This window comes from Aethina tumida, chromosome 1 (genome assembly GCF_024364675.1).
Source record: "Aethina tumida isolate Nest 87 chromosome 1, icAetTumi1.1, whole genome shotgun sequence".
Taxonomy (NCBI): Eukaryota; Metazoa; Arthropoda; class Insecta; order Coleoptera; family Nitidulidae; genus Aethina; species Aethina tumida.
The window spans coordinates 60,371,157-60,394,455 of record NC_065435.1 but is presented as its reverse complement, the minus strand read 5'-3'; the positions used below and the strand labels follow the sequence as shown (position 1 = coordinate 60,394,455).

Below are 23,299 nucleotides of genomic sequence, written 5' to 3'. Positions count from 1 at the left end.
AACTAATTGTATAAATTGAGATAAATATATTATTAATAAATACTTCAATTTTGTTACATAACCGAACAATATATGCTTCGTTTTGTACTTAAACTAAAATTGTTAGAAATATAAATTATCACAATGTCATCTACTTTATTTTGAATCCCCCCCGTAAGTGAGACTATGTGCTATCTACTACATGTACGCCTCTGTGTTCAGTGGTTGGCAGTCTGTGAAATATTTGTTGTTGAAATGTCACGAACAGCTGATACCCATAGAAATGTTAGTGTGCACTAGCACTTTGAACATGACTAAATTATAGGCGTATCGTTTTTTGTTCGTTCTTTATTGTACCATGTAGTGTTTGTGTGACAGAAAAATGGAATTATCAAACCTGATAGATACACTGCTGCAAAGTGGTGAAGTTACTTCAGAACAATTTGCATCATTTTACAAATGTTTTGGTGTGTATCAAGCAAAAAACAAACAGGATGAAAAATATTTACATGATACTATATTTCTGAAAATTGAGAAACTTGTTACTAGGAATATACTACGGCAGGACCTACTGTACTTAAGTGCATTGGCTTCTAACAATGTTTATTTAGTAAAGGAGATAACAAAACATGAAAGAAATATTTACACTTTTGATATTGAGGATTCCAGTTCTTTATATACATACTGCATTTTTGAAAATAAACACTGGATTAAAGAGGTTTTGAAAAATTCTCAGTTGTATTTGAAAAAATTTGATGCCACAATTTACAACAAACTGTTGTTGTTAAAAATAATAATAAGAACCCAGTCCAACAACATCAATGTTGAAGATATTTGCTCAATTTTGGAAAGCATTGAAGAAGACACATTTGAAGACTTCTGGAAATATTTCATAAAAGAAATGAGGAGAACTGTAAATGTGACAAATTTTTGTGGCAAATTGTCTGCACAAAGTAAATGTGAAATATTTAATTATTCTGTTGATCACTGCATCTTAGATGTATTGGATAAATTTGTGTCATTCAAAAAAGCAGATTTTGATGATTTGTTAGAAGCAATAAAAGAAGATGAAGCATTTTATAGTGAACCGTCAGTTCAATCACAGATATTCCTAGGATTCATTATATTATCCAGCATTTTACAAATATTGATACTGGGAAATGATGATAAAAACACCATGGTCATAAATGTTGTTCAAAATATAACTGAAAAATTATTAAATATAAAAAATGGTAAATATCAATTAGAGTTATTAGAAAATATATTTGCTTTAATGTTCCTAAAAAACACCCACCTATCTCAGAATCTTCAAGAAGAAGAATTTATCTGTAGTGAAAAGGAGGTCAGATTAATTCTTTATTTATTGAGATCAATTATTGAGGAAATTAAAATAAAGAATTTGTATGAAAAACACTCTGAGGAATATGTCAGATTTAACCACCTATGCAAATGCATTTCCGACGCAGCGTGGAGGATGGAGCTGATTGTCAATGTAAAGTCCTCAGAGAAATGTGAAAGAAATTTTTTAAAATACATGTTGGCTCAGCCAGAGTCATTGATACAGATGTGCTTAAAGAAAGGAGATTTTGAAAGGGGATACCAAGTTATTAGGGTAAGTTTTTTATTAATAATAATAATGTTATTCCATTGGATTGCCCATTGTAGTCATTATATTATTAGACACGTATTTTTTTCTTTACAAAAATTTTTCTGGCAACTTTGCTTTAATTTAGATATAAATTTATTTTAAAATAAATCAATAATTACTGGAAAATTGTTTATTATTCTTTATAGTATTTTTCATTGAATACACAAGTTCACTCAAATGGCTTATTGCTTGTGTTGGTCTTGTTTTGGTAATATACATTATTAGTACAAAAACATACATTGGTATGGCATATAATATGTGTGTTGGCAGTGGTGGCCAAAGAAATTGTGCACATTACTATCTTAACGTTAATTAGGAAACGAACACTTCTAATTAAATCAAATCAAAATATTTTATATTTTATTTATAATAATTGCATTATATTCTTTCTACCATTCATTTTGTACCAAAAGAAATGTTTCGACTTAAATTAAATCTTAAACAAAATAAATTTTTGTTCACAGAAATAGCACATTTTTTGTTAATATTTTGTTGAATACCCTTTGGTCATTATAACCACCTGTAAACGGTGAGATACAGATTCAATTAAATATGTCGTTCAACAAGTTTTCAATTTTATTTAGATCCAGATTTTATGAAAGCCAATCGAGGATCTCAATATTGGTACATTATATAATTGCACATTTTCATTGGCAAACGATTTTATAACATTTCTCCTGATACTCCTAGACCATGCCAAGGAAAGGAATTCCATTTTTTCTTATTTTATTGAACATAGATTCATCACTTCCGGGGAATAATTAATACATTTTTGTATAAACTTTTGCTCTTGTTCGAATATTCTTTATTAATGCCGATGATTTCTTTACTGAATATATTCTTGGAAGTTTTATTCATTCAGTTGGCGTTTGATTATTCTACTAGACCTACTGATATTGTGTAACTCACTTAATTAATTTTTTATTTACCTAGAGGACAAGAAAGGTTGTCGTTTACTGATTTTTCTAATATGTGTGTTGAAAGGAGTTGTTTTTTGTTAGGACATTTTCTTATTGTATTTTCCATAAATAGTAGCTACTAAGATTAAATTCTAACTATTAAGTATTGTTCAATACATATACAAAACGTAAACACATTTGAATGTGCTATTTTTTAGCCAACCGAATCACAGTAATATTCCGACGTCTATAAGATGTGTAATAAGAAAAGCAAAACATGGTTTAAGATATTAAAATATATTTTTTATATTGATTTTATTTTTATCAAAATTAAATTTATATTCAATTTATCTTCTAAAATAAATAACATCCAATTTACTGTTTGTAACAATAATTATCAGTATGATACTTTAATGGTACACCAGAAATACCATTGTCAATATTTTGATAAATTTCCAAAACTAATGAATCATTATTATATTGGTGTAGATATAACACAAAAATGATGATTTCACGATTGTCACAATACGCCAAACAATTATATGCTGGTAATATGCTCAATTTATGACTCACATATGAGTAAGAACTCTATTGATATACGAAACTAATGCACCACTTATTATTTTTAAAACAAATCAAAGTAAATACCAAACTGTTTCTATTAATTAAAAAGTAATTCTAGTAAATTAGTAAACAGGTTAAACTGTCGTCGTTTCGTTACAACTAAATTAATTATCTCATTTTCGTTTTAATTTTCAAATATTATCAGTATGCAACGTCAATCTAGAACTCGTTATGAGTGTGTACAAGTTGTTTTATTAGATGGAATGGATATCTGAAAGGACCGGTGTGTCTCAATTTTATAATTTATTTTTATCAAACTTATTAATTTATAAAAAAAAAATATCTTTTCATTTTTATAGAATTAAATTATTTTTGTTCTTTTTAGGATAATTTGAAAGCAAACACATTTTTATGTAAAAATACGAATAGTTTATATCTTTATCTTTCTCATTTTTAGCAAATATTAATAATGACCAATTAGTATTGTTGTGATGTGATGTGATCGATCTTGGAATAGAATATACCCGTCTATTTGTGTCATGGAAAAGTGACAAACCACATGTATACTTGTCATAAATTAGTTACATAAATTCGAGTTCCCTTTCCAAGCCGCAAAATGTTTAAAACGCCTGAAAAAATCAAACAGCATCTTCAATATTTAAGAGCGGACGCAGTTGAAACCTTTCAATCCACTGCAACAATATGCCTTGCACAGTTGGCTGACGCCGAAGTGATCTTACAGAAAAACATAATTAATCTAAACGAGTTACCTGTTCTTGAGGCTTGGGAACAAACACACAAAATTAGAAATGAAATGTTGACAGAGATCGAGTTCATTATTGATAAATCATTGGAAAATTTTAACATGTATTGGGACGAAACTGTTAGAAATGTGTACAGTGCGATCTATGGCATAAAGAGACAACATGGATCTCTTAAAGGGACAGAAGTTTTTCACAATCTATTGGACACGTTAAAAGGATTATCATCCGAGATTAAGAATCTTATGCAGTCTGAGTCTGTTAAAGTTTCGACATATATAAACACGGTTTGTGATAAGTGGGAATATGTTTATTTGAAGAGGCTAAGACATGTAAAACTTACAAATTCTGAAGCATGTTTGATATCACAATATTTAAAAGAATCTAAATAAATTGTGAATTCGAATATAAATTGCATAATTAAATTAATATGTAAATTGTGAAGTATATTTATTAATAATAATATATATTCAGACTACAAATATTTATATATATCTACTTATTGTTGATTAACATTTCTTTAATGCTTTTTCCAATTGTGCAAATGCATACTTCTCATAAATAGTGGTTTTGAATTCAATTTTTTTCCCATCTTTGTCATGATACACCCCTACAGGGTTGTCAGCTAGAAACTTCTTAGCTTCATCAATTCTCTGCCGAGGAAAGCACCATTTGCATCGACAACAGCAACAGCACCATCCTAAAAATTGAATATAAGTCAAATTTTTGTTGTTTTTTTTTAACTTACCTTTAGAACACCAGCAAGGAATTGCAATAATTATGTATGCTGCTAATATAACTAGAGACAAATAAAATATTTTTGTCGACAAACGATTGTCTTGGTTTTCTGGTTCATTAATGTAACACATAATAGATTTAAAACCTGCAGATTAAAAAAAAAAAATGTTTCAGACGATATGAAAAGAAACCGCAAATACTTTCCTATTCCCTTTCTTTCTTCATCGGTACAGTTTTTAGACTTTTTAAAGTCGACAAGGGTCCCTAGCGCATCTTTGAGAGATTCGTCTTCTTTAATTTCGGTGGCGTTTACTGTGTTATTCGAATGTGCCTTTTTTCTAAGTTGCGCTTTGTACTCTCTCTCTAACTCTGCATAATCCAGATTTACGTCTGAGGCGTTCTCGCTACGACGGTGAAGTTTGTTTCTTGAACGATGCAGCTCCTAGAAGATATCACTCAAAATGTATTATGGTTAAGGTATTAATATATTATACAGAGTCTAGATCAGTTAGTCGGGCTTTCCAGGGAATGGGTTCCTCCATATCCGGATTGCTCTCAAATTTTTCAAGTTGAGCCGACTGTTCATCTATAGTCACTTTTTTTCCTTCATTCCGCCGTTTTGCTATTTGATGGATTCTAAAGAAAGATATCACAAATTAAAACGTGAACATTGACTAATTAATTTTGTTACCGATAGTAAGCCCCTAAATTCTTGGATTTTTCCTCTAGCTTGTCATTCAATTTAACCATTTCCTCCTCATCATAAACATCTTTCATTTCTTCGTCTGGGATTGTATCCATTACTTCGAAATCGTTAGAATCATCCAAATTTATAGACTGAGGGACTGGACCTAAAAAATTGTATCCAGATATCAACATTAGCAAATAAAAAAGCTTATACTGCATCATGTTGACATTACAATGACAGTTCTTACGCAAGGTTAATTCTGCTTCCATTGTTACCTATAATTTGTTTCAGATATTCAATTTACAATCAACTCCTTTGGCGGAACAAATCAAATACACTGAAAAGTTGGATGATTTGAAAGATATTTTAAAAAAAGCTTACAAGATAAAGTCGATCAAGAAGGATAATCCGAAGATTGCATGGACCAACATTGAATCTTCGATAATAAAAATATTGAAAGAGTTCTTTACTAAAAATCCATGTTCTTCAGAAAATATCTTTAAAAATATATTTGACCTGGTACTAACTCAGCCAACCGATGTTGATGATTGCGACACAATACTACAATTGGCTAAGGAACAGAATATTCAACAGTGCTTTGTGTTCTACGAAAAAATTCAAAACATCTACAAGGAAGTGAAAACAGAGAGGCAGTTGCCAATTTCGGAAATTTTAAACGACGCCAGACTTTACCTAGACTTAAACAAGTACAAAAGAGAAGAAGAACTCTACCGAAGTCTCAAACAGAGCTACAGAGAATTCATCGAAACACTGAGTGCTGATGAGCCTGGCGTTCTGGATGAAAATCATAAAAGTCACCGTGCCCTCCTAAGACTCAACAAGATTTGTAAAAAATATACGGAAATTACTACTGCAAATGAGAATATAAATTATCTTTCGAAATTATTCAATTATTTGAAAGCGTTCTCCCGTGTACTTTACATTGAACAAAACACATCTAACATAGTGTCCTGTGGTAAAAACACTTCTTATTTTGAGTTGTTACACCATAACAGATCTGAATTAATGGGGAAAATCCTGTTTGAAAAAAATTTGGATCCAAGCGAGTTCGAAAAATACTTCGGGAGATTAAAACTGGATTATCTTTATCATGTCATTGGAAATTGTTTTCCAACCATTAATTTGCACACCAAGGAACACGTGACCAAAGATGAACTGTACCCCGAAAACAATTTATACGTACCATCGAAAGGCATTATAAGTTACATTCAAAAGAGAAACTGGCTTTTAGCATTTATTTTAAACGAAATGTATTCAGTTGAAGATGTTAAAGTGGATGTTGGAGAGTTGAGAGTGAAGACGTTCTTGAATTGTTTGAAACTGTCCAGCGTTCAGTCCTTAAAAGGTTTGTTTAACAATAATCTTATAACAACAGTGCTACAAAACGACATCAGTACTCAAAAAGTATCGGATTTCATCAACAACAAAATCCTTTTTAACGACACTTTCCTGACGTCCTCCCACCACAGTCACGCGTCCTGCGACAGTTTAGAAACTGGTGAAGAAATTCTGGAAGACGCACTGAAATCCACCAACTGGAAGGGATTATTTGATATTGTTGACAGCATTCCTGAAAATCAACTGAAAAAGAATTCCGACTTGGTGGAGCTGCGGGATATGGTGCTGACCAATCTGGTTCAGGACGGGTTTGAAATTGGTTTCTACAAGTATGTCGAGTTCATAGTGAATGATGACCTACGGGTGACCACGATATTAAAGAACTTCCGCAAATGGCCTGGAGATTTTTGTGAATATGTAATTAAATCGGAAATAACCAGGTTTGATGGCACAACTGGACGACAGATGGCTGAATTATCAGAATGGTTGCAGGAAATTGAAATGTGTGAAAACGTAAGAAAATTGTGCTAAAACTTTACATGTTGTATTTTACATTATATTCTATTTCAGTTAAAACCAATTTTAATGGTTAGTACTTGGTCAGAGTCCTATGATATATGTACTAAAAGGCAGCCCCATGTTATCAGCAAACTTTTATCAGAGGATAGGGTGAGTATTTTATTAAAAGAACCAACAATAAATATTAACACTATAATTTTAGATCGAGCTCTTACTTAAATTCATTGAACTTCATGAACCTGCACAGACGGCTCTTTTGGAAATAAATGAGCCCTATTTTCTGATGATATTTGAGACCTGTAACGATTTTTCTAACATCAAAATGCTTCTGGATACTTTGCCTTATGACCATGCTATTAAAATTTGTAGAAACCTTCTGAAGTTGTTAAAAAAACTACCACAGTTGCAATTTGTAATTGAATATTTACTGAACAATGAAAATGATGACAATCTTAGATATATAGAGATTAGTCTCAAAATCTTGTCAGTGTTTACGGCTCAGGAACAAGAACAACTACTCTGTCTCCTACATGAGCCATTAAGTATTGTTGAAATATTAATAATGAACACCAAGCTTGATAAGTTGGCCTCTGTTTTGGAAATTCTAAAACGTGAAATAGACCGGATAGATTTCGATGAAGATTATTTAAGTATTGAAAAAGTAGACCAGTTGTTAAGAAAATATGCAGAAAAAAGTCTCGATTTTAGAGTAATAACTCAACCTGATCCTAGGTAAGAAAACAATATTTTAAGTTTATATTAATTTAACGCTTTATTGATTATTTAAGATTACTTAGAACTCCAGAAATCAAGTTGATGCAATCTCTGGATTCCTTGAATCTTGGTTCAGAGTCTAGGAACTTCGTTATGCCGCCGGAAGTTCCCACAAAGGATGAATGGGTACAAAATAACGATGTCCTCGAATGTATGTGCTGCCAAAAGGTAACATTTTCGATGTTTAACCGTCGGCACCATTGCAGAAGGTGCGGCAGAGTCGTGTGTTATAATTGCTCAATGAAGCGCATGTTGGTGGAATCGTACGGTGACATTTTGGTGCGGGTGTGCTCCGACTGTTTCCAGCAAACTCATGGCGAAGCCATGTCCGACGCACCGGATACAGTTTCAACTAAATCTATTCTGTACGACTACTGGATACTGACAGACGATCCAGAGCATAACATCATCGTACGCGATGAATTTTCATACGAGCATGCTCCAAGTGTATCTTTGTGCTTATCAATTTTAAAATATCATTCCAAATGTGTGGAGTATCCAAAGTAAGTACTTGTGACTCATTTATTATGCTGTTATTAACAAATTTCTTTAGGTTTTTACTAGACCAGTGTAACATAATGCTGAGACTACTACTCCCAAGTCAGGAACCCATACAAGAAATCGATTATCTTCTTGTTATTAAAATGTTGAAGTCTTTGGCAACTGCGGCCAAAATGTCTTCGGTCGAATGTACATTACAATACGGCACGTCGTTGGCCGACCGTATCTTGTCGCAATCGGAACTGCTTGGATTGTTAGCTGAGAGGGGATGTTTGAATATGCTGCCAATCGCAGCTCCTCACGATCAGGGTCCATTTATAAATGCCTCGATTTTAAGACGGTTAAGGGATAAGTTGCTGGAAAGGGAACAGTGGAATTTGGCGCTGGAAGTTTCAACGAAAACTGGACTAGATAATATAGGTAAAACATATTTATACATACTGGACTTATTTAAGATGATGATGACGATGATAAAAATTTTTGTTCTAAAATTTTAGGTATCTTTGCAGCTTGGGGTAAAAGTTGTCTAAAAGCTGGCAGTTTATCTCTAGCTCGGGAGAAATTTCAAAGATGCCTGGATAAAACCTCATATTACGAGACCTTGTCCGATTCTACTGTTCAAAGTGAACAAGATGAAGCAGACATATCGCGATCTCGCTATCCCTCCAAATATTCCAATAACAGTAGCTATCTTGAAGGCAAACCTTCCAAAAACCCGCCCCTATTAAACGAAATCATTCAAATTCTCGAGTCAAGGTCCGGATCAATTAGCACAGGAGTAACAGATATGATGCAGATGAGGAATCTGAGTAGCTCCATGTCAAGTTTAAATACCAGTTGCATCGTGACGACACAACAAGACGTCGCCCTGTGTATTTTAAACAAACTGAGAAGCATTAAAGAAATTTCAGCTGGAAATTATTTTCCCCATAACAAACAACATTACCAAAACACTAAACCTAAAATGGACCCGATATTTTATGAAGAGTGCATATATTATCTGACCAAATACGGCACCCACATCAGCCTTTTGGAATTTTACGTCAGGCATGACGAAATCCACACCGCTTTGAACTACATAATCGAATACAGATTGTGTGCAGATGTTTTCATAGAGATTTACATGAAGTGCCTCAAAGATGGAATTGTTAACGTTCTACAAGATGAGATGACCAAAATAGATTCAACTTTGGACATTTGGAAGGAATATTTAAGGCAAATTTGCAGACATTTAGAAAAACAAAATATGCTGAATTCATTATATCAACTACAACTTTATATGGGCGATTATATTCGGGCAGCAATGACATGCATTCGATTTTATCAAGAGAACGTAAGCAATTTCACTGATTTCGCCACCAAAACCAATTTTTTGCACAAAGCTGAAGAACATCTAAAGCAGGTGCTGGAACAGGAACAGTGGGTAGAAGTTGCGTCAGGTTAGTAACTTATAAAATTAGATTTTGCTTGTTTTAACAAAACTTTATGATTTAGTTCGTACTACCTCGTCGAAAGATAGCTTCGAAGAGAAAGGTCTGACTAATCCGTCTCTGGTTATGAAAATTAATTCCAAGGATATTGACAAACACATCAATACGATTTGGAGGCAATGTGAGATTGTCAAATTCTTGGCCGAATGTGAAGAGTTTTATTCTAAGCCAGTTGACTTACTGTCTTCTATTTTAATAACAGAAGAGACATCCAAAAGAGGAAACAAAATTCCGACTCTTTTTGGCACAACCAACGAAAAGATTGTCTTAGCCGTTTTGGCAATAATCAGCGGCCGAAACGTGGATGACGGTTTCGACATTGCTCTAAGGTTTTTCAAAGTCCCATTATATTGTATTTTATTGTTTTAATTGTAATATTTTCTAGGATTATACAAGAATTTAAATTAAAACCTGTGAAGGTGTATTGTGAAGCCGGTAAACAATTGGCAAAAGCAGAAAGACAGAGCGGGATTGCGCAATTGGTGAGCTGTATAAAAGCAAGCGGCACCAACGATAATGCAGTTACGGATATGTGTGATGAAATGCTTACTTTAGCTGTGGCCACTTTTACAAAGGCCAATGTGACAGGAACGAAAGTGGAGGATCTTATTAAACTTATATCCGATCGATCAACTAAGGTAAAAATATGTTTATATTTAACGATGTTTCATCTCTTAATTACTAATATTTTAGATATCTGCCTATATTGAAGCAAAGCAATTAAAAACGGCATACTATTTAGCAGTGAAATATAAGCGCATGACAGATATCCGTAGGATACTACGGGAAGCGGAACTATTGAATCAGCCCAGCATTAAGGCATTATGTTTAAAGGTCTTGCAAACACACTCTCACGCACCATCACACACCAAAGAATGATCTCATATTATTTTTTATATCTATATATTTTGACAATAGCAAATCTCATAATTATTTAGTATCGTACCTAGTCATTGAAAAAATATATTATATCTATAATCAAATTATTTTATTTTTATAATTAATACTGTGATAATAACTATTGTGACTGTTACATGTAATTACCAAATTTTATGAAAATGTATAACGTTTTAAAATAAGTTTGTATTTATGTTATAAAATTAATATTTTACTTTCAATAAAATTTATACTTTTATAGAAATAGTACAATGTAAGTATTGTTTTATTTTAATAAATGATTCAAAAATTATTTGAGCATTTCTTAAACATCATCAAATTTGTGATCAAGTGATCAGTGGTCGCTAGCGAATATAACAAAATTTAAAATCAAACATTTTGTAAGATATTTTATAATTTATAAAGGGATTTAATTCAAATTTTGTCCAGTCTGTATAAAAAATATATTTCAATATTCTATACTTTTTTAGACATTTTATAAACGTAGATATTACTTTAAACGCATATATTAGTCTGATTTGATTGGCCAAATTAAACAGCACATTCAAATGTAGTTACGTAGTTAGAATATATTCATAGCAGGATTTACATTGTTTTACTAAATAAATTCACTTTCAGTGAAACGTGAACAGGATGAATAAAACATGCAAGAATATATTTCAGTACAGGAACCATGCTATAAAAAAATATATGTTTGGGGTTCTTCCCTTGGCATGAAATAGGATTATTACAAAAAATTATTAGCAAAAAGGACCGTTTCATGAGATATGTCGTACAACCGTTTGCCAATTACATGCATTTTTCTTCATGATAATAATACAAAGTAGAAATTATTTTTATTTAGGTAAAAAATGAATAATGGGAGAAAGTATATATATATATATATATATATATATATATATGATAGATTAGCGACTGTTAATCTGTCTTTTTAGTTGGATTAAAACACTAAATTCACAATAATACGCTTTATTACAACAAACGTACTTTAACCCTCGACATCTAAAGCTTGACTGCCTGGTTCTTTCTTAAGAACTGCCCCGATTATTAAATGTAAACAAATACTTCAGATTTGCTTATGAAACAAAACTAGTCTAAATAGATGTGAGCACGTCGCATCGGTCCATCGGTGAAGGTGATGACGTAAGCTAACACGGCCTTCCTGACATGTGGGGCGTCCTCGCACCTTCCGCAGTTTTGCAAAGATTCACCTGACACCGGTAATCTGTAAACATTATAACAGCAGTACAAGCTCAAAATATATTCGAAGAACTAAGTCTAAACCTTATTTCATTTAACAAAATAGACTGTTATGTGGCACAGTTAACAACCACTAGAAGCACAGAGGCGGCTCAACCATCAACAGGTCTGTTACACCCATGTCTCTCAAGTGCTATCAAAAGATACCATATTCTAGCCAGGAGCTCAGAGGCGGTTCAACCACTACCAGGTCTATTACCCGCTTGTCTCACAGACACAGAACACAACAATCTAAGCCTGCAGAGCAGGGACCTTAAAAATAGCCTGCCGAGCAGGGACCTTTAAACATAGCCTGCAAAGTAGGGACCTTAAACATAGCCTGCAAAGTAGGGACCTCAAACATAGCCTGCGACGCAGGGACCTTAAAAATAGCCTGCCGAGCAGGGACCTTAATCATAGCCTACTAAGCAGGGACCTTCACATATAGCCTGATACACAGGGACCTTAAACAGCCTACTAAGCAGGGACCTTTACACACATTCACACATCAATCTTATTAAATAAATCTATATCCATCATACCTTATAGAATTTCTGTATCTGGCCAGGTTCGTAACTGTTCATGCGCTGCTATTGTAGTTCTACCTCGGCTGCCAATCCTTCGGAGTGCGTACCTCTCATTAGGTAAACAATGCGTTACCTCAAAGGGTCCGTGATACTTTGGTTTCAATTTTCCTCCATTCGACAGCTGACTATTTTCAACAACAACTTTATCACCAACAGCGTATGGTATTGCCGGCACTCTTTTCTTATTAAAGTTTGTAATTGTTCTACTGGTTACTTCGCACACGCGACTGTGAGCTTGTTGTCTAAGTATTTCAGCGTCCACATCACTTGTCTGTATTGGCACACCATTTAACAGTTCGTTAGTTGCTCTCAGACGTCGATTTTCACCAAACATTAATATCCACGGCGCGAATCCTGTCGATTTGTTCACAGTTACATTAAAATCGTCCTCAATATCAGGTAGCACTTTTGTCCATTTATTTTCGTCTTTTTCATTCAACACAGCACGCATCGCATTAAACAAACTTCTCATAACGCGTTCCACTTGTCCATTACCTCTAGGAACTCCTGTTGCAATTAGGTGTAGCTCAACAGAGTTATCATTGAGAAATTCTCGAAATTTACTCGCTACAAATGCTGTTCCCCGATCAGCTATTATTCGTTTTGGTCGACCCAATTCCATAAATAATGCATCTAATGCCTTTATAGTACATTCGGCATTTTTTTGTCTAATAGGACAAAATCGCACAAATTTAGTAAAAGCGTCTATAACCACTAAAATTTGAGTGCATTTATTAGATTTGACCAAAGGTCCGGCATGGTCAATATGCCACGTATCCATTTTACTTGAAGGTTTCGTTTTCTGTTGACACAATCCACTCCGTTTTCCAGTAAAAGATTTACCCAACACACACGATCTACAATTTGCAACATATTTGCGTACTGTTTTACCCATGCGTGGCCATATTAAGTCCTCACGTAATTTCATTAACATTTTATCAGCACCAATATGAGACGAGTTATCATGATACAGTTTCATTATCTCTAGTCGAGCTGCTACAGGTACAAAACAACGTTCGCGACCATCATTTGAACATTGTAAAAACACTAAATTGTCTTTCACTATATATCCCGTCTCATGATGCGTTTTGTTTATTATTGTCTGACAAAACACATCCTCTGATTGATATTCACAAATTGTCTTTGGTTTGTTAGCAATAATTCGTGCTGCTAAAATTCGTTTTGTCGGAGATGCTGTATTTCGACTTAAATAGTCGACATGTGCCATTTTATGTCCTGGTCTATATTCTATATCAAAATTAAAGTCCTGCAATTTTATCCACCATCTTGCAACGCGGGGGTGTAGTTCCTTTTTGAGTGCTGTAGCCCTTACTGAATTACAGTCTGTATAGATTGTAAACTTTATACCATACAGATATGTGCGAAAATACTGAGTGGCTTCCACTATCGCTAGAGTTTCCAAATCATAAGAATGATATCGCGATTCACAATCAGTTGTACGCCTAGAGTAATACGCCACTGGATGAAGCACATTATTTAAGTCTTTTTGCATAAGTATGGCACCCAATCCAAGCGAACTCGCGTCTGTGTGTAGTTCGGTAGTCAGTTCCGGATCAAAAATGTTCAAAATCGGATAAGAAGTCAATCGTTTCACTAAATCCAATCGCACATTTTCACATTCACTTGTCCACTCAAAAGTTTTTCCCTTACGTAACAGTGCAGATATCGGTGCTGTCAAAGTTGCAAAGTTTTTCACGAAACGTCTAAAGTATCCAGCCAGTCCTAATAATTGACGAACACCTTTTACATCTTTAGGAGCTGATGTTTGAGCGAGCGCGTCAACTTTTCGCGAACTAGGTTTTACCGTACCGTTTTCGATCACAACACCCAAATATTCCACAGATGTTTGGAAAAAGTTACATTTTTTTATGTTTAAAACAAATCCGGCCTTCGAAAGGGCGTCAATGACCTTTCTTAAGTTCTTAAGACCTTCTTGAATGGTTCGAGAGGGGCACAACACATCATCAACGTAAACAAACGCAATATCGTCTTTAAGTGGTCCAAGGGCTTTATCGATGGCACTTTGATAACACGATGGGGAGTTTATAAAACCAAACGGCATTCGATTGTACTCGTAAAGTCCATCTGGTGTCACAAAAGCAGTTATATGTTTTGAATTCTCTTCTATTTCAACTTGGTGAAATCCCGATTTCATATCAAGAGTACAAAAATATACAGCTTTGGCAAGGGCGTCAATCTGATCTTGTATCCGTGGTAGAGGATAATTATTACGTAATACTTTTTTATTTACGTCACGATAATCTACACATAATCTTGTGTCTCCGTTTTTCTTTTTGACAAGGACTATTGGGCTTGCATAAGGAGATTCACTTTGTCGTATTATTCCACTCTCAATTTGTTCTTTTATTATTTGTTTCACTTGTAATCTTTCGCCATATGACAAATGACGGGGTTTATAGGCCACTGGCTGTAGATCACGTAATGTTATTCTTAACTTGTTTGTTGTTACTGCGGCCGGTGTTTGACTTATTCCATTTTGGATTATTGTTTTTATTTCCTTAATAACCCACTCGTCCAGTCCTGACAAATTTAAGTCATTTTCTTCAAACGCGTATATAGCACAAATTCGTTGCCTATCACTATGATCATATACAATGTCTACACTGTTTGCATTAAATTCAATTTTAATACCTGGTCGTTTTAAAACATCAAGTCCAATTAAAGCGTCAACATCACATCCCGGAATTGATCCATCTGGCACAATTAGAAAATCAATTTCTAATGTCATGGTTGGTGTACACATCACAACACTACTGCGACCCAGAGGCTTCATAACACAATTTCCTACACCAGACAGTATTTGGCAATCCGGTTGAATTTGCAAGTCTAAGGCTTTCGCTATTTTTTCGTGAAGTATTGAGATATCTGCACCTGTGTCTACTAAGTATGATATTGAACTGATCATGGAATTGTTAGTGACCCTAGCTGATGGAAATGAACGGATAAAACGAGTGTTTTTTGCCAGGAGCACTCGTTTTGATGCCTCATGTCATTGTTTTTTACTATAGCATGTATCTTCTGAATGGCCATTCATTCTACAGATGTTACAAAACTTATTTGCTGAGGTGTTGTTGCCAGACGAAAAATTTCTTTGATGTACTCCAGAAGGACCCGGCTGTACCTTTTCCGACATATTCTGTACTTTTTCCGCATTTTTGCAATCCACTGCTTTATGTCCATAGCGTTGACATCTTCTGCAGTTTCCTTGAAACGAACGCTGATCACGAAAGCTATACGGTCGTTTTCGTGACAATTCACGCTCTCGCACACCAGCGTTCAATTTATTCGCATCACAGGTAGCCAACAGTTTTAATAGTTCAGAATCACATGTAGGAGCTAGCAAGGAGATTCGATTTTTCACTTCTGTGTTTTGAATATCGTATTCAACAAGACTTAACACAACATTCCATGGAAAGTCTGAATAAAATCTTCTAATTGCTGTTAATTTGGCGTTACCGTATTCTACTAGTGAATCAAAACTTGAACTCTTAATTGCTAAACAATTTCTGATACGAGTAGCAGGAGTACCTAACTCAGGAAACGCAATTTCAAAATCTCGTCGAAAAGAAGCCCAATCTCTAATAATAGGTTTCCAATGTTGATAAAAGCGTGCTGCACGTCCTCGTAAAGCATGACCAGCTTTTAAAACAATAAGAGTATCGGATATTTCCAGCTCCTGTTGGATCCTAGTAACATCATCCATCCACTCAACCATAGTAAACGGTGTATCATCTGGGTCAAAACTTGCAAGTCGAAACTGCGCCGCCGCGGCACTTACACCTTCTGATACTGAAGCGGAAACAGGTTGCGTCTGCGCAGTCACCCTCAATGTTGCTTGAGTAGTTTGGGCGTTGGCCATTGTCGACAAAATTTCCATGATTTGTTTTTGGAAACTGTTGTTATTTTCTTGCTGCATTTTAAATAACAACGCCATATTATTGTCCGTCTCCGATACACTTTCGGTAATGTTCACAACGTTCGGACTCACTGCGCGGTCGCGTTTTTCACTATTGTCTGCCATTGTTCGTTCACAAAGAAACACAAAAAAAAATTTATTTTTTTTTTTAGGTCCTTTCTTCCGGAAATAATTCACGAGAAGATATCCCACTTCTGATGATAGATTAGCGACTGTTAATCTGTCTTTTTAGTTGGATTAAAACACTAAATTCACAATAATACGCTTTATTACAACAAACGTACTTTAACCCTCGACATCTAAAGCTTGACTGCCTGGTTCTTTCTTAAGAACTGCCCCGATTATTAAATGTAAACAAATACTTCAGATTTGCTTATGAAACAAAACTAGTCTAAATAGATGTGAGCACGTCGCATCGGTCCATCGGTGAAGGTGATGACGTAAGCTAACATATATATATATATATATACAAATTATTTTATTTGTATGTATATATATATATATATATATATATATATATATATATATATATATATATATATACTGTACATACAAATAAAATAATTTTAAAATATTAACATACTTTTAGTTCCTAAAATGTGGTGTCAATAAAGAGTCGAGTCTATTCGAGATGGTCAAATCGGTGAAAAGGAAACTTGTTCACTTACATTTATGTGAAACTATATGTATAAATGGATTGATTCATATATTTTTCTTCTCATTGTTCATTTTACCAGTATTTTCTGCATCTGAACTCAACAATTCAAGTTCAAAAGTTGAAGATATTTCATTTTATCTTTTCAATTTTTTTATTAAAAGTAAGTTCTCGTGAAAAAAGGAAAAAAAAATAAAATTTGCTTAGTACAAATATACACTTAATAAATTTAATCAAAAACTGCAATTTTTATTACTAATCAAATTTATATATCCATTTTTTTCAACTTTTGAACTTTATTACCATAAATTGATCAAAAAAGACCTTTCCTTTCTTGAATGTTGACGCATTAATAGCAATTGAAGAGATGTTGTTCAGTCTGTATCCATATTTTGATATACACAAACGGACTCTACACAACCACAATTTTGGAGTTGTGTGAAAGTAACCAGGATAAACTTTAAACATTTCCCATTCTGAAAGATATTAATGTAGTATATTGTGCCCGAAATTGTCTTTTTTGAAGAATTATGATGAAAGACAAATTTCTTTTATTACTATTAATGTATAAATCGGACAATATAAATAAAACATCAACTTAAAAACATAATTTATTCATATTAACACTTTATTACATTAATTAAACTCAGTATAAATAAAAAAAACTAACTAATAAAAAATAATATTTAAAATATCACATTAAATACTATTTACTTAAATAACAATCCAAAAAGAATGCATTAATATTAATGGAGATTCAACTGAAAATTAATTAACTACCACATTAGATGCCGGTATTTGTTTAGATTGTAATAAATCTATTATACAAAGAGGATTTGCTTAAAATTAATTTCGTTGTAAAATAATAGTCTTAATGAATTGACTTACTTTACAAGAATGAACATATTGCAAAACTTAATTAGTCTTCTAGAACAGCCTCACCATTTAAATTTTCATAATTGACATTGTTTGGAACAGAGTTTTCTAATTCTTCATTAAGTTTTGCTGCAAAACTTGAATCAATCTCAGATATTTGTTTTAAGAATGAGTCTTTTTGTTCCATATTCCACTGTGTAAACCATTCTTTGAAGAGCTTTATCTAAAACAAATAGACAATAATTAAACACATCCTGCTCTAAATTTGTGCACAATGACAAGGCAATTACTTACCCGGCACTCAAACAGAGACATGGGCTTATCTCTGCAGTTCACGTTTGATATACTATTGACGATGCCGTTTACATAGGCCTTATTCGCATATTTTTCAGCCATAATGGGCAAAAAATCGGATCTTTGAAGCTCGCTCCATTCATGGAACCATTGCAACAAGTACCGGATTTGGGCGTCCACACTCAACATGGTCATATTTTCTGGTTTTGCGGCAGTCTTCTTGGTCAGTCACTAAAATGAAACATATTAAAACGTACCCCCCAAACGCTGCCACGGTTCATTTGTTAGGAGAAAGGTTAATCTGAACCATGACAATGCAAATGTTTCTATTTTTCACATTTATTTACAATCATGTTTTCGTGCACGGTGGTAAAACGGACAGGAAAACTGCGGTGGTGACTTACATTCATTGAAATTTAAGATACGATGGGTTAACAGTCACTAAGATTCCATCGCCAGCAGCAGCAGGTACAGATGTAAAAAAACAACTTGTCTGTCTATGTGGTGAACCGTAATGACCTCGCACTTTTTAAATACTGACCTTGACCTCTTGTAGACTCGTCGGGAATTCAGAAAACTGCAATAAGCGCCAACTGGCTTTTAAAAATAAAATATAGCACATTAAGAATCTTATTTTATATTTCAATTGATTTGTGGTGTTTAAAAGATTTATAAAAACCTGAGAAAGATACAAACTTTTCGGTATTCTTAATTACTGATGTCGGTTACCTTTTCCGTTAGTAGATGGTGCTAAAGACACAAACAAATACAATTCTACAAACAAACCGTTAAACGTTAATAAAGTTAATATATTTTACTTTACAATTTAACATTTAAATAATTTTATATGTGTGCGACCGTATTATGTAAATTTTTTACGTGAGACCATAATTGTTGTCTTTGTGAAGAAAATTTAAAAAATGTTTCTGTTTAATGATTATCAAATTCAATTAATGATTACTTACCATTAATTTCTTTTTTCGTATATCAAATTTATTATAGTTTTTCCTTAGAAATATTTAATTTTTTTTTTTCGTTAATTATCCAAAATTTACCGCTTAAATTTCTTGATTATTGATAATCATCATAAATGTTTATGATAATAATTCTTTTCAAATTTAATAATTTCTAAGGTAATGAAATTGTGTGTAAAAAATTGTTTATTAATATTTTATGATCGATTAAGTTTAATTGGATTACTAAATTAATAACAAAGTGATTCAAATGGATAAGGCTTCAATATTCAATAAAGAAACCCCGCTAGAAAATTATTTAATTACACTAATGTACAATTGAATATAAATTCATGACGACACCTAAATCTAAATTCCAATTTAGATATGGTAAAATACATAATAAACTTAATAACTTTTAATTTAATATAAAAGGATGGTTAATCCTTTTGTTTATTGAACTTTTCTAAATAACTCAAAAACTGTTTAAATAATTTGTTTGTTTACAGTGGTGTCCAAAAAAATAGCACAACATTTAAAATTAAATATTTTAACGATATTTTAATTTTTGTCTGTTCAGTATAAATCGAATATTTCAATATTCCATAGGTTTTTTCACTTTTTTATCACACATCTTGAAAACCACGTATATATTACTTTAAACGCATATTAGTCTTATTTAGGTTTTATGGCACTATTTGCCACTATTATTAATAATAAGAAATTATTCTTAGTAATATTTATTTCATTTTTTATAGGAAGAAATAAGCATTGTACTCCAGAGAAAAGAGAAATAATAAGTACCATGATGAATTAAGGTTGTTGGTATCGTTAAAAATTTAAGATGCTCCCGAAAAATGATTTACAAAATTATTAATAAATATGAAACAACACACTCATGAAAATATAATAACTAACAAAGAAACAGCACCTTTTAAAGACAAATTAGAAGAATCATCAAAACTTGCAAGGATCTATTTCAGTAAAGAAACCATTAGAAGAATATTCGAAGAAGACAAGTTTGCAATTGAATGCCCTCCAGAATTTTGGAGGAGCGTAGTTTGAAGTGATGAATTCAAGTTCAATAGAATAGGATTATGTTAGATGGTAAACAATACACATTCGTTGTCCTCCAAATAGTATTGAACCTTAGATACTCTACAAAAACTTTGGTTTTTATGCATGATAATGATCCGAAACATGCGTCCAAATTTATTCAAAATTGGTTAAAAATAAGCATGTTGAAGTCCTCGATGTGGTAGTCCGGATCTAAATCTAATATGGAACGATATGAAGGCTCGATTAAAACACTAAAAACCACCAAGTTTAGATGAATTGTATTTGAAGTGTCGTTAATTTTATTTAATATTTAATTTAAGTAGAAATTATTTCGTTTAGGTACAAATTGTAGAGAGAATAGTGTAATTACTTTAAATGAAGTATAAAATATTTTGATTTCATTTAATTAGATGTAATGAAAGAATTACTATATGATTTCTTAATTAACAATAAATAGTGCCATTTCTCTATCCACACTGCATATTCAATATTTCATAATCCTTGGTCTTATGAATGAATATGAAAACATTATTTTTTAAATAAAAAAGAATAGTAACAACGAAGAATGAATTTATTAACAAGATATTAAAGGTTATTTTATTTTAATTGAATTTCAAATAAGGGTTCCCCAAAAAAACATTTCCGTTACTATCACATTTGTTATATTTGCTATTGTCCTATCAGTTGCCTCATGTCCTCTTAATATCCCTCCTGGATTCAAAAACTCGGACACTAATTCCTGCATTGTCTACTTTTTCGTCTGCAACTCTGATGTTTCCTCTTGGACTTGCTCCTTAGCCTTATCGATTTTGAACATCTACTTTTTTTCACAACTTCGTTACCGTCAGAGGCAGCATTATATGTAATTTTATTTGTCGGCGTTATTTTCCTCTTTGGGCCCACAACACTTTTTGGTGCCTCAGGAGTAATACCATCTTTTTTCAATTCCCTCAAAACTTTCGATGCGTAATCCCTTAAGTCAGATTCATTGTCATTGTCCCCTGCGTTTTTTCCAGAGTTCGGCATCACAAAAATTTTGGTATGTCTTTGAATGAAATGATCAGTTGTAGATGTAAAACTGTATATATCAAATATATAAATGTCAATATTTAATTGCATTAATCAAATTAATTAAACTGACAAAAGGAAACGGTTAATATACAAGGTCTCCCATAAATAATGGGTAGATAAAATCTAGTTTTATTGAAAATAAATGGTCATAAACTTAAGTTTTTTATATGAACCTGTTTTATATATTTTTGTATTAACAAAATATTTTAGTAATAAATACTGAACAGATTTTTTTTTTCAGACACATTAACTACTAAGAGATCCTTTTAGATGATCATAAGGTCACCATTTTCATTTAATAAAAAATTGTTGATAGTGCCTAATAGTAGTAGACAGTGGCCAGTTAGATTTAAATCAACTTTATCCCAAAATTTAGTCGGATTGACTATATATATTTTTTTCGAGATCGATATCAAAGGGGCACTTTATACAGTCTCGCCGTGTATTTGTTAATTAAGAGTTTCACTTGTTTATGGTAACTAATGTATTAATTAATCCCTAAAATGTTTCAATACCCTATGTTAATCAAGAGTGTCGTTTGTTTATAGTAACCACTAGTTACGTAAAAATTTGATATTTTAAAACATCCATAAGTATTTCATCGCATCCAAATTTTAGTATCACAAAATTTTAAGTTTCAATAATGTCGGTCAATCAAAATAACACTTTTCAAAACGAGAATAATATGTTACGAAATTACCCGGCGAATGTTCCAGAAAACAAAAGTACACCGATACATAATATACCCGACTCTGACAACGAGCCAATGGATAGGAGCAGAAGGCGCTCAAAATCTAGATCGTCGAGAAGTAAATCTAGGAGGAAGGGTAGCAGTCGCAGACGAAGGAGCAGACATTCAAGACGCTAGCTGTTACGAATTCCAATTCCTAGGACCACGTTCAGAACCTCGCACAACTTAGGAGGAAGACCAGGTAGTAATTATCGACAGAACTATGAATGTTCGGGAATGCTGAGTTGACAAAATTGCAAGACGTTTATAGTGACAATCATTGAAACATAATAACAATCCATAAGAAACTGGTTTATTTGAAATAAAGTCAATCACATATCTTATTTGTCTTTTAATTTTATTTGAATTTTCATATAACCTAATTTTTGTATATTAAGCTAGATTATATGTCAACACGTTTTTTAATTATTATTTATCAACAATTGAAGGAAAGCCAGGACAAATCAAGCAAAGATAAAATATGTTTACATAAATAACGTATTACATTTTTTGTTACTAGAGGTTTATTACTATTGTTGTCCTCGACATTGTTGTGTTTTATCTTATAAGTAAATTTTTATGTCCTATTTTAGTAAAGAATTGGTAGGTAGAGAAGGCATTAAATCAAATATGATTTGTTTCCAACTCAACCGTCTACTAGGACAAATATACTTGAATTGAACCTTAGTTTTTTTTACCTACAGCTACTTTCCAATATCAGATGTCTACAGGCTTCAACACGCCGACGTCGTTCCTTAAAGCTAAAGATGCCTAAAAGTGTCCATTTAACGATACAAATTAAACAACAAATTGTAGAAAAGTTCCGAAATGGTGAAAAACATAGTAAAATTGCAGTAGATTTAAATTTAAACAAATCGATCATTTCGAGGACGATTTCCAATTTTAACAGAAGGAATACACTGGAAGGAGTTCCCAAAAGAAATAGAAAACGCAAGACTAACAGAGTTGTGGACGGGAAAACAAAAACGCTTGTTGTTCGACACTTTTATCAGCGCATCCCGCATAAATCAAAAAATAAACGAACTCAGTATGTTGGTGA

The 23,299-nt window shown here is 32.8% G+C and overlaps 3 protein-coding genes across 4 annotated transcripts; 1 reads left to right on the top strand and 2 right to left on the bottom strand.

Moving 5' to 3' along the window:
* The first annotated feature begins 267 nt into the window (after positions 1 to 267).
* Positions 268 to 11,109, top strand: LOC109597100 (zinc finger FYVE domain-containing protein 26). The gene is made up of 10 exons (XM_020012731.2): positions 268 to 1,591; positions 5,569 to 7,149; positions 7,207 to 7,305; positions 7,358 to 7,887; positions 7,944 to 8,432; positions 8,483 to 8,850; positions 8,928 to 9,869; positions 9,925 to 10,249; positions 10,306 to 10,558; positions 10,614 to 11,109. The coding sequence occupies exons 1-10, from the start codon at positions 362 to 364 to the stop codon at positions 10,797 to 10,799; spliced, it is 6,003 nt and encodes a 2,000-aa protein (XP_019868290.2). The 5' UTR covers positions 268 to 361; the 3' UTR covers positions 10,800 to 11,109.
* LOC109598173 (uncharacterized) lies at positions 4,285 to 5,493 on the bottom strand. The gene is made up of 5 exons (XM_049970556.1): positions 5,281 to 5,493; positions 5,084 to 5,225; positions 4,796 to 5,031; positions 4,600 to 4,736; positions 4,285 to 4,551 (listed from the first exon to the last, which is right to left on the bottom strand). The coding sequence occupies exons 1-5, from the start codon at positions 5,466 to 5,468 to the stop codon at positions 4,361 to 4,363; spliced, it is 894 nt and encodes a 297-aa protein (XP_049826513.1). The 5' UTR covers positions 5,469 to 5,493; the 3' UTR covers positions 4,285 to 4,360.
* A 6,745-nt stretch (positions 11,110 to 17,854) lies between the features above and the next one.
* On the bottom strand, positions 17,855 to 19,064 carry LOC109597706 (uncharacterized protein C14orf119). Of its 2 annotated transcripts, none has more exons than XM_049967985.1 (3): positions 18,968 to 19,064; positions 18,427 to 18,657; positions 17,855 to 18,355 (listed from the first exon to the last, which is right to left on the bottom strand). In XM_049967985.1, exons 2-3 carry the CDS (start codon positions 18,619 to 18,621, stop codon positions 18,176 to 18,178), a joined length of 375 nt encoding a protein of 124 aa, XP_049823942.1. In that variant the 5' UTR covers positions 18,622 to 18,657; positions 18,968 to 19,064; the 3' UTR covers positions 17,855 to 18,175. The 2 variants fall into 2 exon arrangements, with proteins under 2 accessions (XP_049823942.1, XP_019869014.1); XM_020013455.2 differs by having other exon boundaries at positions 18,831 to 18,970.
* Between the last annotated feature and the right edge of the window lie 4,235 nt (positions 19,065 to 23,299).

Bases quoted from the DNA above. Each gene is read 5' to 3' on its own strand.
- LOC109597100 (XM_020012731.2), top strand. From the start codon at position 362: ATGGAATTATCAAACCTGATAGATACACTGCTGCAAAGTGGTGAAGTT. The intron at 7,888-7,943 runs GTAAGAAAACAA...TGATTATTTAAG, and splicing joins ATAACTCAACCTGATCCTAG to ATTACTTAGAACTCCAGAAA. The intron at 8,433-8,482 runs GTAAGTACTTGT...AAATTTCTTTAG, and splicing joins AAATGTGTGGAGTATCCAAA to GTTTTTACTAGACCAGTGTA.
- LOC109598173 (XM_049970556.1), bottom strand. From the start codon at position 5,468: ATGTTGATATCTGGATACAATTTTTTAGGTCCAGTCCCTCAGTCTATA. The intron at 5,032-5,083 runs GTATAATATATT...GATATCTTCTAG, and splicing joins GACTAACTGATCTAGACTCT to GAGCTGCATCGTTCAAGAAA. The intron at 4,737-4,795 runs AGGAAAGTATTT...TTTTTAATCTGC, and splicing joins GATGAAGAAAGAAAGGGAAT to AGGTTTTAAATCTATTATGT.
- LOC109597706 (XM_049967985.1), bottom strand. From the start codon at position 18,621: ATGACCATGTTGAGTGTGGACGCCCAAATCCGGTACTTGTTGCAATGG. The intron at 18,356-18,426 runs GTAAGTAATTGC...TATTTGTTTTAG, and splicing joins TGTCTCTGTTTGAGTGCCGG to ATAAAGCTCTTCAAAGAATG.